We start from the raw sequence: 18,911 nt of genomic DNA on the forward strand, positions 1-18,911 counted from the left end.
CTCTCAAATGGGCGGCCATAGTTTGCAGTGATGTCATTCCGGTTTGTAAAGCATCTGATATCACCACAAAATGTAACTTTGCCTGATTACCCCTAATTTTCACCATTGTTTTTAGTGTTAATATTTATGATTTGGTGTTCTGATAGTTATGTGAGATTTGTGAAGTTACAGGATTGTTTTTGTTTTGTATTGGTGGCCAGCCGCACTTTATCAACCAGTGATGGGCAAAAGCTACGACTATGATGTAGAGAGAGAGGTCAAAAATGTGCCACGTGCCTTTCTGTGGATATAATCTATCGGCAGATTTGCTTTAAACTTAATCCAACTTGTCTTCTATCTGCAGATGTGCCAACGTCAGCATCAATCACTCACACCTCGGATTATTCGGCACCAGTTGCCGACATCCTCGGATTAGGGTTTGACCCCCCAGCTACCGGAAATGCCACTGCTGCAGTGTCAAAGGTCAAGCCGGGCCGGACGCCACCGGGAAGGCCCAAGGAGCCCGCCCCCAAGAAGAAGACCATGCCTCCGCGCCCCGCCCCTCCAAAGTTTGGTCCCGGTCACAGGTCAGCTGAAGATGAGTTACTTGCCAAGCTGCGACCAGAAGGAAGTACATGTAAGTATGAATCTGTACCCTGTGCTACTCTAGTCAGTGCAATACAGAGCTGAAAATGTAGTCAGAAAACCTATGCAGGTAACTCTGATCTGTTTTCTGCTTGTTTGATGAGCATATCTGATGTACAGCCGTACTCAGGTCCATCACAAGCTCCAGTAAGTCGTTAACAAATTGCTCAGTTTTGAGCTAAGTGACAAGTAATTCAACTTAACCGTGGGAAAAGCATTCCTGTGTCATTGTTCACCCTGTTATACATGCAACTAGCCTGGTGACTGGACTCGTGGCAAGACTTTGTGATGGTTTTGACGGCAATCCCCAGTCTGTTGAATTTTTGGTTACCAGGCAATTATCAAATTTTGAGTTATCAAAATTGAGATTTGGCTCAGTGAGATTAGAATCTCAGTTTAAGTTTGAGTGTTTGATTCCAATTAAGGTTCACTTGACAAAGATAACAATTTTCAAAATCTCTATGCTTCAGTTCTAAACGAAAGCATTTTGGATATTATTCATGTTGCCAGGCAACCAGTTGGACACAGAAACCCAAGAGACGGTGAAAGCTCTGCAGTGCAGCATCTCAGAACTAAAAGACACTATTGCGGTAAGTGCGGATTTAACCACATGCTGCCAGGTTTAATTTGAAGTTGCATGACATATACTCGGGGGATTTTCGAGATTTTCCGTTTTCAAATTCTTCAAAAAACCATAAGTACATTTACTGGATGTTTACACCCACACAAATGACTGTCTGGTGGCCTCTCTAATCTGACAGACAACATCTATTGATGCCCAAGTATTTCAGCCGTGCTTGCCGCCTTGTAAAGAGAATCCAGATTGTGTGGTGTTACGTAGTTTTCTATTGTTCCCAAAACTGGCCCAGATCACTGCTGGCGTCTTTTCAGATGCAGACCAGATTAGCATGCAGCGGTATTGTATCGCTCATTCCTGCAGCGCTTTTGTCCATGATGGTAATCCACTCACGCTCAATGCCACAAACAGAGGTATAATCTTTTAAAACAATTACGAATTTCCTCCGCTATTGACAACTGAAAAATGTTGGCAATTCCCAGCATCTCGGTCTTTTGTTCCGAGTACAGTCTTTTGTTACAAGGCCCAGCTCTTTTGTCCAATTTCAGGCAGCCTGGCTTTGCGTATGAACCCAAGTCCGGTTCCAGAAACCCCGGCAGCAAGTGGTTAACCAGATATGACTTAAAATAATCCTCTGGTTGTATTAAAGAGAATGAGGTATTTCGGAATGTGCATGTCTTAGGAATGTACCATCAAGCCAGTATTAGTCAGTGTGTCACTTAAAGATGAAGTCTGAAGAATATTCCACTGGTTTTTCTTCACAAGAAGGTTTCTTGTAAAATTCCCACGGGGAATAATATGTTAAGGTCAAGAATTCAGGTCACCCCCCCTCAACCGCTGTTTCCAACAATCTCCTCTGGACAGGTGCAGCAAGAACAGAAGAAAATTTATGAGCAGATGCTGCAGACTGCCAGTGCGGAGGAGATACCAGACATGGAACAGCAGTTGACTGACTGCATTGGAACCATCGAGAACTTGCAGACGGAACTGAGAAGTTTAGAAGGTAAATTTCCAGTTCAGAGATCAAACTTTATAATTTTATTTGTTTTTTAAATATCAGATGCCAATCTTCTGCTTTTTCACAAGAGATACTTTTTGAATTTTTGTTTATTGTATGCAAAGCTATAGACCAGTGGCACCCTCTAAAAGTCACATGACCTATGGTGGGTATGAAACATCAACAAACATGGCGCCTTCCATAGCAACGTGTGATGTATGTAGTTTACCGAAAATAATGCCTATTTTCGGTATGATACTCTGCACATCAGTAGTCTGAGTACTTCACCGACTGTCGGCTTTATAGTCGCTAAACAACACCTATGACACACATTGCTTATAGAGGATGCTGTGTTTGTTGATGTTTGATATCCACTATACTCGTAGGTCAGGTGACTTAGCATTTGCAATTGGTGTGTACGCACTGGATTGGTTGGATGCAGTGGGCAAGTTTTTGAACGATGACAAAGTAGATCCTTGGTACTCGGCAATATCGACCAATGGTCTACAGATTGATGTCACTCAAAGTTGCCCAAGAATGGATGGTGTACCTCTGTGTTTATACAAGACTGTGGAATGAAAAAAGCGCCCTCTGTTGAGGCAAAATACCTTCTTCCTTTAAAAAAGGTATCACCAAATATACCACAGCTACCTTGCACTGACAGATTGGAGTTTGCTACCTCTAACCAAACTGATCAATGATAATTTTAATGACCAATGTATTCCAAAACTGACATGACTTGAGGTCTTCAAAGTTTATTTTTCACATTATTTGCAAATTATGTAAATTGTATTAAGGGTATTGTGCCAAAGGGTTAAAAATGTTCGAAAGATTTCTTTTTTTCCATTTTAGAGAGATCTGTCTTACTTTAACCCTAACTGCCCAAAACCTGCCATACTCCAACAGCAGGTTTTGGCTGGTTTTGGCAGGTTTGGTATCGTACCGTAGGAACCTGCTGTTGAATTTTGTGAGACTTGGGATGAAAGGCCCAGGGAGATGGTGTTGGATTCTGTGTGAGTTGGGACACACAGGAGTCATTGTGTGCAGTGTCTGACTTGCTGTACCAATTGTTGGACTATGCTTGATTTTGTCAGGTTTGGTACTGTTCAGTGCAAGTCATCCTATACTGCATAGACCCATCCATACCATATCACTCAAACTCCAACGGGCTCATTCTGTTGGATTTTATCAGGTTTGGTACAGTGACCTGCATGTACAAGTACATAGACAAGTACATGAACCTGTTGGATTTTGTGAGGTTCAGTATGCTTTCTAGTGCAAGAGCCTAGGGGGTTAGGGTTAATGCATAGTACATGCTGATGATTAAACAAGCAACATTTATTGAAATTTTGAACTCGGAGCTCACATGTATGAGTGCTTTGATCATTTCCATTATCTTTAATACATGAAAAGTTGTAGTTAGTAACCCTGATATGAAGGAAAATCTAACTTGTCCAACTTGCTAAGTATTCCCCGATCCATAGGTATGCTGATGTACATGTATGCAGTTTAGTGAGAACATTACACGTGTTGCGTATTTGAGTCATTCTTAATTGAAACTCCTTTTCGGATTTTGTTTCTTGGATCATCAGCTGACCTGTCAGGTAGGTTTCCATGTCAAGTTACCCCAGTGATGTGGTGATTCTGTGATAGACAGGTCTTCGTGTACCTTGTAGTCTTGCCTTTCAGTGTGTGATGCTGACATGTGTAGCTACATCTACATCTACATGTATGTAACATGTACAAATTGACATACCATGGGGGATTCACCAGTGTTGTAGTTGAGACCATCACCAGACCAGACATAAAACCATGCACAAGACCATGCAAAAGACCAGACATAAAACCATGCACGAGACCAGACACAAGACCATGCACAAGACCAGTCACAAGACCAGTCACAAGACCAGTCACAAGACCAGTCACAAGACCATGCACAAGACCATGCACAAGACCAGTCACAAGACCATGCACAAGACCAGACACAAGACCAGTCACAAGACCATGCACAAGACCAGTCACAAGACCATGCACAAGACCATGCACAAGACCAGACATAAGACCATGCACGAGACCATGCAAAAGACCAGACATAAGACCATGCAAAAGACCATGCACAAGACCAGACATAAAACCATGCAAAAGACCATGCAAAAGACCAGACACAAGACCAGACATAAGACCATGCACAAAACCAGACACAAGACCAGACACAAGACCATGCGCAAGACCAGTCACAAGACCAGTCACAAGACCATGTACAAGACCAGACACAAGACCAGACACAAGACCATGCACAAGACCAGTCACAAGACCAGTCACAAGACCATGCACAAGACCAGACACAAGACCAGTCACAAGACCATGCACAAGACCAGACACAAGACCATGCACAAGACCAGTCACAAGACCAGACACAAGACCAGTCACAAGACCATGCACAAGACCAGACACAAGACCATGCACAAGACCATGCACAAGACCAGTCACAAGACCATGCACAAGACCAGACACAAGACCAGTCACAAGACCATGCACAAGACCAGACACAAGACCATGCACAAGACCAGTCACAAGACCAGACACAAGACCAGACACAAGACCATGCACAAGACTAGACACAAGACCATGCACAAGACCATGCACAAGACCATGCACAAGACCATGCACAAGACCAGACACAAGACCAGTCACAAGACTATGCACAAGACCAGACACAAGACTATGCACAAGACCAGTCACAAGACTATGCACAAGACCAGACACAAGACCATGCACAAGACCAGACACAAGACCATGCACAAGACCATGCACAAGACCAGACACAAGACCAGTCACAAGACTATGCACAAGACCAGACACAAGACCAGACACAAGACCATGCACAAGACCAGACACAAGACTATGCACAAGACCAGTCACAAGACTATGCACAAGACCAGTCACAAGACTATGCACAAGACCATGCACAAGACCATGCACAAGACCAGTCACAAGTAACAGGGTGAACAATGACAAAGGAATGCTTTTGTTGCAGTTCATTTTTATGGTCTTGTGGCTTGAATTCAGACTAGAAGTCTTGTGTGGTCTTGTGAAGGTCTTAAGTGGTCTCGACTACAACACTAGATTTGACATTCTACACCAAACTCTAACTAAACTAACAGTCTGAACGTGGATGGAGAGAAGAGTCGTGAGAAACTCGACTCAACAGTGACCTAGACACCAATTCCAGTTTTTTTCAGACGGGAAGAGACAATAGAATTTATTTACTGGAATGGCAAGGTGAAAATCAACCACTGACACTGAACCAATGAAATGAAATCCAGATAAATGGGGGGATGGACAAGCTGAGAAAGTGAAACAGAACTCTTGAAACTCCTGCCATGTTTTTTTAAAGGGGGGGGTTGCACCTATGTGAAACGCATATGCATGGAAAATTAACTGTAGCTTATATATATATCGTCACAGTTTTCACGTAGAGACAATTCAACCCCCAAATCATAGTTTTTTTCCGGTTTCTGTTTTTGGCCAAATCAACAAGGCTATGCAGTGCTTACAACTTGATGTAATCATTTTTTACCAAATCTACTGAAATCACCGAAATGACGATGATCTCTTCGGTGTAATATTTAAACTGCATTTTTGGTTTTCACGAAGAGACAATTTTGCCTTCCCTAGATATAACGTTGGCAAAAAGATCAAAGCCGTGGGCAAAACTGGTTTTGTAGTTTTCACAAAGAAACAATTTGACTCCAGAAATACTTGTACATGTACATGTATATACAAATGTAACAATGTTGCTCCTGACACGTGCTATGTCAAAAGCGTGTATTGTGTGTGCCGTTTTCACGAAGAGACCGAAAGTCACACAAATTTTAGCATTTCATGAACGACAATCTTGTTTGTTTACAAAATAAACAACTTAAATTAACTTCTAGAAATATTAGTTTTGTAGTTTTGTCTTTCATGGAGTAGCATTGGTGAATTTAAAGGAACCCTAAATTCTAGAAAAGTAAGCATTTGAAAAAGGGACCAACTTCAAATGCGATTTTCTCAAAACCTATGTTTTGCAATCCGATGAGAAAATTGTCTCTTTGTGAAAACTGTGACGATATGCACCTGTACATACATCTGCATTTTACATGTAATTCCAAATTCCCTCCTCCAAGATCCAGGATCTACCATGTACATCTCCCTCTTGTATCCCCACAGTAGAAAGTTCCCAGTTTTGGTCCAGTAGTTAGAGTGGTTTAGTCTAAATGTTCCAAGTACATTGAGTACTACTGTACACGCACAATGACGCAAAAGCCATTAGTGTGAGAAGTTGTGCGTGAACCAACATACGCGCACATTCCATTCATTTGCACTAGACACTTCCTAGTTCAAAATGGCATCACGATTCTGTACTCTATCATCTAGTGCCTGGTATGTGACTAGATCTCATAAAACGAGTCTCAGTGCCATTTTCAGTAAGTTTGTGTCAGTTAGCATTAAGGACGGACAGACTGTGCTTTTTTATTTTTCACTCGGTTTGACATCCTGGTGGAAATCTTCCTTATGTGGATGAAAACTGTTGAAGGTTCTTTCTTCTTGTTGATTGCCTTCAATGCCAAAGTGGCTCTGGTGACCAAGGACTCATTTAGTTAGATTGGGTCACTTTAATGAGTTTGTCTTAACCAGAGTACTCAAAATCCTGTTGTCATAGGCACTAATGCGTGTACACAGCAAAGTGGATAATGTCATCAGAACAAAACTAGTGACTTTGGGTAGTTCCGAACATGTTTTGCCTGAACATTTGGACAGACTCATTACAGATATAAATTTCTGAATACATATTCAGACTGTCCACCATCGATTATTTTAGAAGTCACCTGTAAGCTAAAAATTTGCATTTGTTGTTGGGAGAACAAGATCAAAATGTTTATTTTAGGCAGTTTAGATTTCAAAAGGGATTTTCCAACTTGTGTTTGTGCGTTTTTACACATTGGGTCCAATATCGCAGTAGTCCAGAAGTGTTGATCCGCATATTTCAAGTGCTATTTTCCAACCAGCCACTACTTCTAAACCGTCTGTGAGTTCCTTCTTCATTCGATCTTGGTGGTTTGTAGTCTCGCATTCAATTTTGTCAGGGTCCATTGGGTGAAGTACGGTACCGGTATACTCGAAACACATTTTGTGCAACTTTTGATAGTTATCGTATACATGTATGTACTGGTACATGTTGGTTGCTTTCGTTGAAAAGCGAACTTTCTTGATTTCAGATTTTCTGTGCTTTTCGTGACAAGTCAGAGTGCCATTGCGGTGTTGTCATTTCAGAAAGATACTGGTTGAGGGTTCTCTACTCAAATTGTGAACCCAAGATTTACTCACAATTGAAATGTTTTTTCAGAAAACTTTGGGTCCTGCATGGCCAACTATTAAGCCTATGAGACGAAACCACCAATTATCAAAGAAAATGAAATTTGAGACCACAAAATATTCAAATTCTGGCAAATTTGGGTTGCTTCATAATAAATTTAGCATTGACGTTTTCATTCCCCATGCTCACCAACATGCAAATTTGCATTGGTAGCCTAGAAACAGTTCTACAAAATGTCATTAAAAATGACAAATTAATACGAAAATGAGGGTAACGATGCAGCCACATGTATCAGCACTGTACAAACTTTCGTAGCATGGAGTCCATCACAAGTTTCAGTACAAGTCCCTTCACGAGGCCAGTCGCAAGTCCCTTCATGAGGCCAGTCACAAGTCCCTTCACGAGGGCAGTCACAAGTCCCTTCACGTGGCCAGTCACAAGTCCCTTCACGAGGCCAGTCACAAGTCCCTTCACAGGGCCAGTCACAAGTCCCTTCACAGAGCCAGTCATAAGTCCCTTCACGAGGCCAGTCACAAGTCCCTTCACGGGGCCAGTCACAAGTCCCTTCACGAGGCCAGTCACAAGTCCCTTCACGGAGCCAGTCACAAGTCCCTTCATGGAGCCAGTCACAAGTCCCTTCACGGGGCCAGTCACAAGTCCCTTCACGACGCCAGTCACAAGTCCCTTCTTAAGGCCAGTCGTACACGTATTTAAAGCCTGGTTTCCATATCGACTCAATAAACGCAGAGGGCAACACAAGACACACACCGCAATGCGGACATATGGATACATTTCAAATGGTTGTGTCGCCGATAAACGCAAACCAGCCTGCGAATGATCGGCAAAGTTGAGCCAGGTTCAAATTTGCCGACTGTCTGCGTCGAGTAGCTGTGGTATCCTCATACAAACACGCATCCTGGCATGACCGGTGTGCCTAGTGCCACGAATCTTGCTCAGTTTCTCTTTAATGAATAAATACTACACCCTCATGATCAACTAAAAAACTGATCATCAACAAAATATATGAAACTGGAGTCCAGATTTGGCTTCAAAACAAGGTACAGTCAATCTTAAAGGAAATTTTCCGAAAAAAACCTTTGAGTTTTGGTCGCCATTTTGTTTCAGTTTTCGGGCGGAATGATGTTATGCACCATCTCTTCCGTTCATGTCTGCGTTCTTAGACATGATAGACTTACAGGGACTTACAGGGATTTGGGATGGACTTACAGGGACTTGTGATGGACTCACAGGGACTTGTGATGGACTTACAGGGACTAGTGATGGACTTACAGGGACTTGTGATGGACTTACAGGGACTTGTGATGGACTTACAGGGGCTTGTGATAGACTTACAGGGACTAGTGATGGACTTACCATGCTTACAGGGACTTACAGGGACTTTGGATGGACTCACAGGGACTTGTGATAGACTTACAGGGACTTACAGGGATTTTGGATGGACTTACAGGGACTTGGGATGGACTTACAGGGACTTGTGATAGACTTACAGGGACTAGTGATGGACTTACCATGCTTACAGGGACTTACAGGGACTTTGGATGGACTCACAGGGACTTGTGATGGACTTACAGGGACTTGTGATAGACTTACAGGGACTTGTGATGGACTTACAGGGACTTGTGATAGACTTACAGGGATTTTGGATGGACTTACAGGGACTTAAAGGGATTTTGGATGGACTCACAGGGACTTGGGGTGGACTTACAGGGACTTGTGATAGACTTACAGGGACTAGTGATGGACTTACCATGCTTACAGGGACTTACAGGGACTTTGGATGGACTCACAGGGACTTGTGATGGACTTACAGGGACTTGTGATAGACTTACAGGGACTTGTGATGGACTTACAGGGACTTGTGATGGACTTACAGGGACTAGTGATGGACTTACAGGGACTTGTGATGGACTTACAGGGGCTTGTGATAGACTTACAGGGACTAGTGATGGACTTACAGGGACTTGTGATGGACTTACAGGGACTTGTGATGGACTTACAGGGACTAGTGATGGACTTACAGGGACTTGTGATAGACTTACAGGGACTTGTGATAGACTTACAGGGACTTGTGATAGACTTACAGGGACTTGTGATGGACTTGCAGGGACTTGCGATAGACTTCCAGGGACTAGTGATGGACTTACCATGCTTACAGGGACTTACATGGACTTTGGATGGACTCACAGGGACTTGTGATGGACTTACAGGGACTTGTGATAGACTTACAGGGACTTGTGGTGGACTTACAGGGACTTGTGATAGACTTACAGGGATTTTGGATGGACTTACAGGGACTTAAAGGGATTTTGGATGGACTCACAGGGACTTGGGGTGGACTTACAGGGACTTGTGATAGACTTACAGGGACTAGTGATGGACTTACCATGCTTACAGGGACTTACAGGGACTTTGGATGGACTCACAGGGACTTGTGATGGACTTACAGGGACTTGTGATAGACTTACAGGGACTTGTGATGGACTTACAGGGACTTGTGATGGACTTACAGGGAGTAGTGATGGACTTACAGGGACTTGTGATGGACTTACAGGGGCTTGTGATAGACTTACAGGGACTAGTGATGGACTTACAGGGACTTGTGATGGACTTACAGGGACTTGTGATGGACTTACAGGGACTAGTGATGGACTTACAGGGACTTGTGATAGACTTACAGGGACTTGTGATAGACTTACAGGGACTTGTGATAGACTTACAGGGACTTGTGATGGACTTGCAGGGACTTGCGATAGACTTCCAGGGACTTGGGATGGACTTACAGGGACTTGTGATAGACTTCCAGGGACTTGTGATAGACTTACAGGGACTTGTGATGGACTTACAGGGACTTGTGATGGACTTACAGGGACTTGTGATAGACTTACAGGGACTTGTGATAGACTTACAGGGACTTGTGATGGACTTGCAGGGACTTGTGATGGACTTACAGGGACTTGTGATAGACTTACAGGGACTTGTGATGGACTTACAGGGACTTGTGATAGACTTACAGGGACTTGTGATAGACTTACAGGGACTAGTGATGGACTTACAGGGACTTGTGATAGACTTACAGGGACTTGTGATAGACTTACAGGGACTTGTGATAGACTTACAGGGGCTTGTGATAGACTTACAGGGACTAGTGATGGACTTACAGGGACTTGTGATGGACTTGCAGGGACTTGTGATAGACTTCCAGGGACTTGGGATGGACTTACAGGGACTTGTGATGGACTTACAGGGACTTGTGATAGACTTCCAGGGACTTGGGATGGACTTGCAGGGACTTGTGATGGACTTACAGGGACTTGTGATGGACTTACAGGGACTTGTGATAGACTTCCAGGGACTTGGGATGGACTTGCAGGGACTTGTGATGGACTTACAGGGACTTGTGATAGACTTCCAGGGACTTGTGATAGACTTCCAGGGACTTGTGATAGACTTCCAGGGACTTGTGATAGACTTACAGGGACTTGTGATGGACTTACAGGGACTTGTGATGGACTTACAGGGACTTGTGATAGACTTCCAGGGACTAGTGATGGACTTACAGGGACTTGTGATGGACTTACAGGGACTTGTGATAGACTTCCAGGGACTTGTGATAGACTTACAGGGACTTGTGATGGACTTACAGGGACTTGTGATGGACTTACAGGGACTTGTGATAGACTTCCAGGGACTTGTGATAGACTTACAGGGACTTGGGATGGACTTACAGGGACTTGTGATGGACTTACAGGGACTTGTGATGGACTCCAGTACAACACTGACACACACATGTACCCTTGGAGAACTCTCTGAACCACAGTTCACGGACATCATTTTCCAGTCATAAATTCAGCAGCTGTTTGGAGAGATAGCAAATGAACATCTTGAAAGTGTAATGTCTGATTTTGCTTGCCTTTACCGCCGTACATTACCACTTTTGGTTTCCACAGACCTGAGAGTATATAATACCGTATGTTGGGCTGTAATGTATACCATGTTGGGAAATTTTAGCCGTGGCAACTCAGCTCTTGCTGAAAAAAAAATCCCATTTTTTTTTAAGTTGACCCCTTATCGCCGATGACAGGTACATGGTGTGCCTAGCAGTTATAAAAACTGATGCACAGTTGTTGATTTGTCATTTATGTCAGCTTTCTTTGATTTGTACATTTTTACATTTGCACACTGAAATTGGGACACTGGGTTGCAATACACTTTGGAACTTCCAAAATGTTAGCTTCTGGATGAAATAAAAAGTCTTGTCTGTTGTACTCGATCATCAGGATATTAAAGTGGCTTTGTTCCGTCAATCCATCAAACAAACCTTACAGAGGCTGATGGGCTGAGATGAATTGAATTTTTGAATAGCAAATGTGTGAATTTTGTGAGTGATGTTTGGGGGAAAAAATAGCAACAAGCTGTTTGTCAGGATTACCGAAATGAAAAACCCACAAAGTCTTTAAAATAAGTAAACTAAAACGCTCAAAATTCAGTACCATTTTGTGTGACTTTCAGTCAATTCAGGTCTTTAGACTGAGCTCACTGTCGGAAACGTGGAGTACCCTCTGGTTGTTTCCAGAACCACGTCTCAGAAAGAGCTTTCCTTGCATGGTGCTACGTAGGTCTTAGTACTTTTTTTAAGGACTTAATGTTGTTTGAGTTTTTGTAGTACTTGTACCTTTACCTGAACAAAGGATGTACATGTATTTATTCAATTTACTGCTTTCCAAAAACTTCTTTACGACCTAATGTACACAAATGTTAACATCAGGTGGGGCTTGAAGAAGAAACTTGGTGTAAATGAATTAACCAAAGCTCTCTCTCCAAAAAACAAAACTCGGAGAAAGTTGATTGTCTGAAATCTCGGCCCATCCAACTTTTTAAGTTCTTGATGTATCACATATCACCAGTGAGCAGCTCTCTACAGATCTTTGTGTGTAGATGTTTCATTCCCTCATAAAAAAAGTCTGGTCCCCGGAAATCAAACTCACTAGACGAGCACCCACAACTTTACTTTCTTTTTGTCCAGTTCTGTATCCTTGCTAATTTTGAAACTGATACTGATAACACAAGTGTTACATGTAAATACAAGTAGATAGCATAGATGCTTTCTGTTTGAGTTCAAGGTTCACAAAAAGATAATCAATCAAAGGTGTCAGGTGCATGGATATGTAGTACATGTACGGAAAGAGAAGCTCACATCCACTTTGCTTTTTAAGGGGTTTGCATGTACAAGTACTAACAGTTACCGCCGGAATATTGCTACCAACCTTTTGCAGAAGATCTTACTATATTTTGCCTCAGGCATGTGGTACATTGATATAAATGACGGTGGTGGTAGGTTTATTCGTCAGTTTCTAATCCATTTTTCCATTCAGCTATTGGACTTTTTCACTAGTTGGCTGTACTGAATTGAAAGCATTGCTAACTTCTCAATCTCTGGGAACCTGAGATTGAACGCAATAAAAGTTTGGACAAATTCATGCAAATCTACCTACTGGTACATGAAAATAATATTTTATGATTAAAGATATATTTTAAGTCACGTGTATCCACGAAATCACCTTAAATAGTCTGGTCCCATTGAACAGATTACATTGAATGAGATACTTGTAGATTCAGGGGACATGATCGAAATGGCCGCACTGTGAATGAACAGATTACATTGAATTAGATACTTGTAGATTCAGGGGACATGATCGAAATGGCCGCACTGTGAATGAAGTCTAAATGCATTGGTTAGATGTATTCTACATGTAGGTTTTTAGCAGGTTCTCAGTAAACCCAGTGTGGAAATGAAATGGTTGGTACCGGTGGGCCATCTTTAAGACCTAAGGCAGGCCATATTGTGTGCTCAGTCGTTCACGTAACTTGTATTGGCTTTTGATATAATCTGCTTTTTCTGATACCAGAGCAACTCCAGGACGTCCGGCCCAGCCCAGCCCCTGAAACCAAGATGACTGTGGCCGACTTCCGAGAGAAGGTGGTCACCGAGCTGGTGAAGACAGAGAGAGACTATGTCCGGGATATCAAGCTGTGCCAAGAGGGGTTCATGACTGTGCTGAAAGACAAACAGGTAAGGGGGGAGGGGAGAATGCCGTCTATTCTTGATGCTAGAATGGGCCTCATTGAGCAAAGAGAGTCCAGAAGGAAGTGTTCAAAGTCTTCACGACCGCGGCGAGGGCAAACAAGGAATACTGAGGTGCCACATTTCACTGTCAAAAGTGGCATTTTTTGAGCTGCATGTACAAATGGAGTATGAACCATAGCAGCGTGTCAGTGGTTGTTTCCGGTGGCCCCCACCAATGGCCGTAAATACATGTGTAAGCATTGTGATATCAGTAGCTATTGTACAGATCCACTGCTCCATGACAGTCGCTCCATGCAAAACCCAACACATTGCTTTCCACCATTAAAAGGGGTCATGAGTTAAGACATTCAAGTTCTTTAAATTCCAGCACTTTAGTTTTTTCGTTTTTGAGAGCTTCAGGCTCCAGGGCCCAGCCACTGTTACTCTAACATCCGGCTCAAGGTATTGGTTGTTGGAAGATTATTGGAACTTTAAATGCTTTGAGATTTACAACATGAATAGGCGAGTGCACATGTGCTCAGATATATGTACAATATGTGACCCAACAAAATGATCATAAATCATAATTTGTAAGAGCAACTTCGTACCAGTGAAAGATCTTTCTGAGAATTGTTCACCATGTACAAAAGTCATTGGGATCCCTCTACACTTTACATGCATTGCTCATTTCCTACGGATGCCAAACTGAATGATACATAACATAACAAAAAGCATGGTGTGAGACAGATTAATAAGCGGCATGAGTACGACCTCAAGAGACAGTTTGCCGGGATCCCGTCACGTTAGTTTTTGATAGCAATACTGACATAACTTTGTGTGCACTGGGTGTGTCCCTTTTCGGATTTCTATTTTGAAAATGTAAAACCAAATAACGGTCGTCATTTTGAAAGCGTGGGTTAATTTGATATATCAGTTTTACTCGGTGATACCCGTGTGATTCGCCCTTTCGCTCAGCTGTTTGTGTCAAGTTTAACGTCTCTACATCCATATGTCTTTTGGATTGTCACCTGTGGATCTTGGTTTTAATCACCGTCGCCTGTTTGTGAGTGATTCTATTCCATAAAGGGGATGTATGCCTCAAACAGCTGAGATTAATCATATTTTGCAAGCCTTGTCAGCGCGTTAACCTTTGACACGCATGACAGTGAGTCTGCCCTTTGTTTTGGTAATGCAGTACCGCTGTTTGGCTGAATACTGGCGATTCACAATAGCCCGCCTCCAAGAGTTTGCAACGCGTTGGCCAATCACGATGCGCAAAATCCGTCGACCCATTGCGCATTTGGAAAGGGTCGACAGATTTTGCTCGTTGTGATTGGCCAATGTGTTGCAAACTCTTGGAGGCGCGCTATTGTGAATCGCCCGTATTCATGCACTGATGTATTTTAAAACCAAACATCTGATCTAAACTTTGCTGCCGTACCTTGATATTAACAGATATATATGGGCTATTCCTTCTGTCACCTTACCCAAGTCACAGTAAGTGGCATTTTGAACAGAAAGTCCCTCTAAAACGGATCCAGAACTTGTAGCTGTGAATATAACTACCACTGCGTTGTTCTCTGTAGCTTGATACTGTGAACATGAAAAAAGTGTTTTCCATTCCCAAATTTACCAAAGGACTGCAGATTCCTTTTGGGGGGATGGTGGTTTAAAAAAATGGATGGTTCCCGGCCATCTTGGGAATCGGGGAAAACCTGAAAAGTTAGTTTCTCATTTTTCAGTCTGGGAAAAGCCAGGGATTTGATTCTCCCTAAAGAGAAAGTGGTTGGTCTGTTAAGTACATTGCACATGCATTGTCTTCACTGCAGTAGACTTGTCAAATGGGAAATAGGTTGAAATAAATAGTCCCAAATTTTGGAAACCGTGCATTAGAAAGTAAAAGTTGAAGCTTTAAAAACACTTTAAACACGAAGGGGGTTGTCCAAAATGACCGCTCGACATGTAATCGTCTGTTTGTTAGTTATGCCGTTGGTTGATGTGCGCCGTTGTCATGACAACTCTTCTCCTTTCTAGGACATCATCAGTGAGATTCTCGTCCGCCAGCAGCTGGAAGAGAATGAGAGATCCGGAGAGAAGAAACCGGTAGTACATCTTTCTCCAGACAACTCAAATCATCTTGCTTCTCCCCGCCCACCTCCATTTCTCAAAATCTCATCATTGTCATCGCTTACAGGGAGAAATATTAACCTTCCGTTATTACACCCTCGCAGGTTGCAGACCTTGAGAATGTTTCGTTTACTCAAGATCTTTTGTGGCTTCTTTTACCTTTTTTTTCGTCCTCACAGAGTGTTTCAAAGACACAATCTGTAGGAAATAGAATTAACCTATACTTTGATGATATCAACTTAAAAGTTGTTCTTTCAATTCCCTGCACTTGTTTTCCTTTTTTTCTTCTTTTTTGTTTTTCTTTCTATTTTTAACTAACATGTAAATTCCGTTTTGTCCAGTGGAATTGAAGCATCAAGTTAATAACCAATCCAACATGGCTGAAACCATTGACCACATTGACACCAATCCTTTATTAAAGTCACATGACAGAGAAAAATCACATTATCTCCAGCCATGTTTTACGGGTTCAAAATCACTCCCCACAACAGCCAATATCACACAAATCAGCCAATCATTATATCCTCGAAAAGGGTCAGCCACAGAATTGCTTAAGTCATACACCAAAAGTATAATTTGGGGGACAATTTTTGCTGCAAATACGTGACCAAAAAAATGCTAAACCAATTTACAAAAACAATTTTGAAACTGGAAGTAGAGAGCTGAAATTGGTATCGTTTATGTACACGTACATGCACATTGACTTGGTACTGGGCCCAATTTCATGGCGCTGCTTACCACAGAATTCCGTGCTTACGATCTCCATTCTGCGCTAACCGCACTAGCAGAAATATGTTGCGCTAACCCTGTAAGTACAGAATCCTTAGTTACGGGATTTACACATGCACAAAAGCCAAAATTCCTTGCTAAACTGTGAAATAGTTCAGAGTAAGCGCAGAATTTTCTGCTACGGTAAGCGTCGATTTTTCGCTCGCAGTAAGCAGCGCCTTGAAATTGGGCTCTGGTAATAAACAAGTTTATACATGCTCTACCACACTTTTATTCCCTTTTTTTTTTAATAACACTTTGTATAATTTCCGTTTTAATGAACACAGAGCACTTACAACTTCATACACAGTTTCTGTCAGAGTAATTTCCCTCTTTGGTGATGGTTTCCTTCTGCTCGGAAGCCAGCTCTGTACTTTCCCTGATGTTTTCTTTTCAACCTGAAATGTACTTTCTCGCCTCAGGTTTTGTTTGCATGGAATGAAATTAACAGATAGCTAACGGTATTTGAAGCTTTGAAATCAGCTTTTTGGTTAGACGCGTACACTAACATAACAGCGACGGTGAAAGAACTTGGTGGTGGGCAAACTAGATGCTTGAGTGTGTATTGCATGTTTTGGAGAGAATGGTAACGTGCCATGCTTGTGCACGGCATGTACAAGTACTCTGTGTCGGTATACCACTGGGTTCCGATGATGCTGCAAGTGTACAGTCAGTGTTGCGACGTCAAATTCACTTCACTCTCACATTTATCTGTAGTACGAACTGGCCTTGAGGTGGCACGTGCACATGGACATTTTCAATCCAAGTACATGTATTAAATGTACCCATAGGATGAGACTAGTGACTGGTTTTGTCGTCGTAAGCAAACTACATGTACATGTATGTAATGGAAAGTGTAACAGCAGAAAAGCTTTCCGGTGTTGGGCTACATGCATGTAGTTTATCTGAGCATGGATGAGACAGAGCCTTCAACCTTGTCACCATAAGGTGACCTTGCACTCCACTATACTAGTTGTTGGCTGTTCATTTAAATACCAGGGAATGTGTGTTGACTGCAGGCACCTGGTCTTTATATTGTCATCTAATTATATGTGTAAATAGTTTGGGAGGCGGGAACCAGACATTCAGCCCAGACTATTTTTCACCTGTCAGACTACTTGTGACCAGATTCTTTACTCGACCAAATCTGATGGGCTGTGGCTAGGTTTTCTGCCATTTACAATCTGCAGGGAAAAGCCTGAGTCATAGCCAGTGATGCTGTCTCAAGTCTGTCTTTATGGTTTGATGTACATGTACGTCACAGAGATTTCACATGTCAATTTGGTTTTTACATGTTTTGCTTCTTTTTTCCTAATGCCTATTAAGCTCTATAAACTCCTACATATGAAGTCAAGATCAAGGTGTAGGAAAATGGCTTTTTTTGATCGGCATGTTTCAAATGGTGGTCTTGTAAATGACACGTATGTCGTCTTGACCTTTCAACCCTAACCTTTTTTGTAACAAACTTTTTACCAGATTGTCAGGATTGGCTTCATTAAATCATAAAACCAATGTATCAGATGAATATATTAAAGGTCGTCTTTAAAAGTGCATTCTAAATGCCTGTCCAGTTTGTTTACAAACCTCTCAACCTAGCTGTTGACCTTTGACCTATAGACTAAAGGTCTGGAGTTGGAGATTCTGTTTGGGAATATGGAGCAGGTGATTGACACGGCCGAGAGGTTCTTGAAAGACCTGGAAGAGACAACGGAAGGGAAGATGCCGGAGGACCAGCTAGTGGGTGAGGAAGTTATCTTTCTGGTAATGACACCAAGGAATCCTCAAAAACACCCTAGGCACTGTAGCTGGCAATCTAGAAACCTGCAGAGAGGGGACAGTGAGAAGTGGCTACAGTTTTAGAGGTGGGAGGGAAATCCCAGAGGAACAATCTGGGTAAAACCCACGAAATGAGGTCGGGACTGAAAACACAATGCACACTCTTACCGAGCCGGGATTCGAACCCTGGCCACAGAGGTGAAAGGTGAGGAAAGAACCCCTCTGTCAACCTGTCTCTCCTGCACCAACTTGACTCCCCTTTGTCGACGAGGTTTTGGCAGACAGAGTTGCGGCCACGGTCGTCTGATTTAAATCACTTGATTCCAATCATTTTTTCATTTCCTTTTTACTTCAAAACAATCTCCCACCACCATGGACTATCAGGCAAAAGAGGATCGATCAGGCGATGGCAGAACGATTGACCACATATTGATCTGTGAAAACGAAATTGTAAAAACTCACATTGATGTTTTTTATGGTCACCCAAATAGTGCGGTTGGATTGTACTAGAAAAGGACCAGTGTTGGAAATGTTGAATTTGCGATGTTGGTACAAGACAGGGCATCGGATATCTTTGATATATTTAGCGATTGGTTTC

General features: G+C 42.4%; 1 protein-coding gene across 9 annotated transcripts in view; it reads left to right on the top strand.

Annotated features, from left to right (window-relative positions):
* Nucleotides 1-18,911, top strand: part of LOC110982382 (dynamin-binding protein-like) — a 69,330-nt gene that overhangs the window by 30,841 nt on the left and 19,578 nt on the right. For 4 of the 9 annotated variants that reach the window (XM_022240749.2, XM_087130912.1, XM_087130909.1 and 1 more), the window contains exons 6-11: nucleotides 344-616; nucleotides 1,135-1,214; nucleotides 2,066-2,204; nucleotides 13,485-13,648; nucleotides 15,677-15,745; nucleotides 18,155-18,278. In XM_022240749.2, the coding sequence (XP_022096441.2) occupies nucleotides 344-616; nucleotides 1,135-1,214; nucleotides 2,066-2,204; nucleotides 13,485-13,648; nucleotides 15,677-15,745; nucleotides 18,155-18,278 (849 nt within the window). The remainder of the gene's footprint in view (nucleotides 1-343; nucleotides 617-1,134; nucleotides 1,215-2,065; nucleotides 2,205-13,484; nucleotides 13,649-15,676; nucleotides 15,746-18,154; nucleotides 18,279-18,911) is intronic. The other 5 variants (XM_087130915.1, XM_087130910.1, XM_087130913.1 and 2 more) reach the window with 2 other exon arrangements.

Source organism: Acanthaster planci, linkage group LG21 (genome assembly GCF_054643075.1).
Source record: "Acanthaster planci isolate LZ-2023a linkage group LG21, COTS_SCS, whole genome shotgun sequence".
Taxonomy (NCBI): domain Eukaryota; kingdom Metazoa; phylum Echinodermata; class Asteroidea; order Valvatida; family Acanthasteridae; genus Acanthaster; species Acanthaster planci.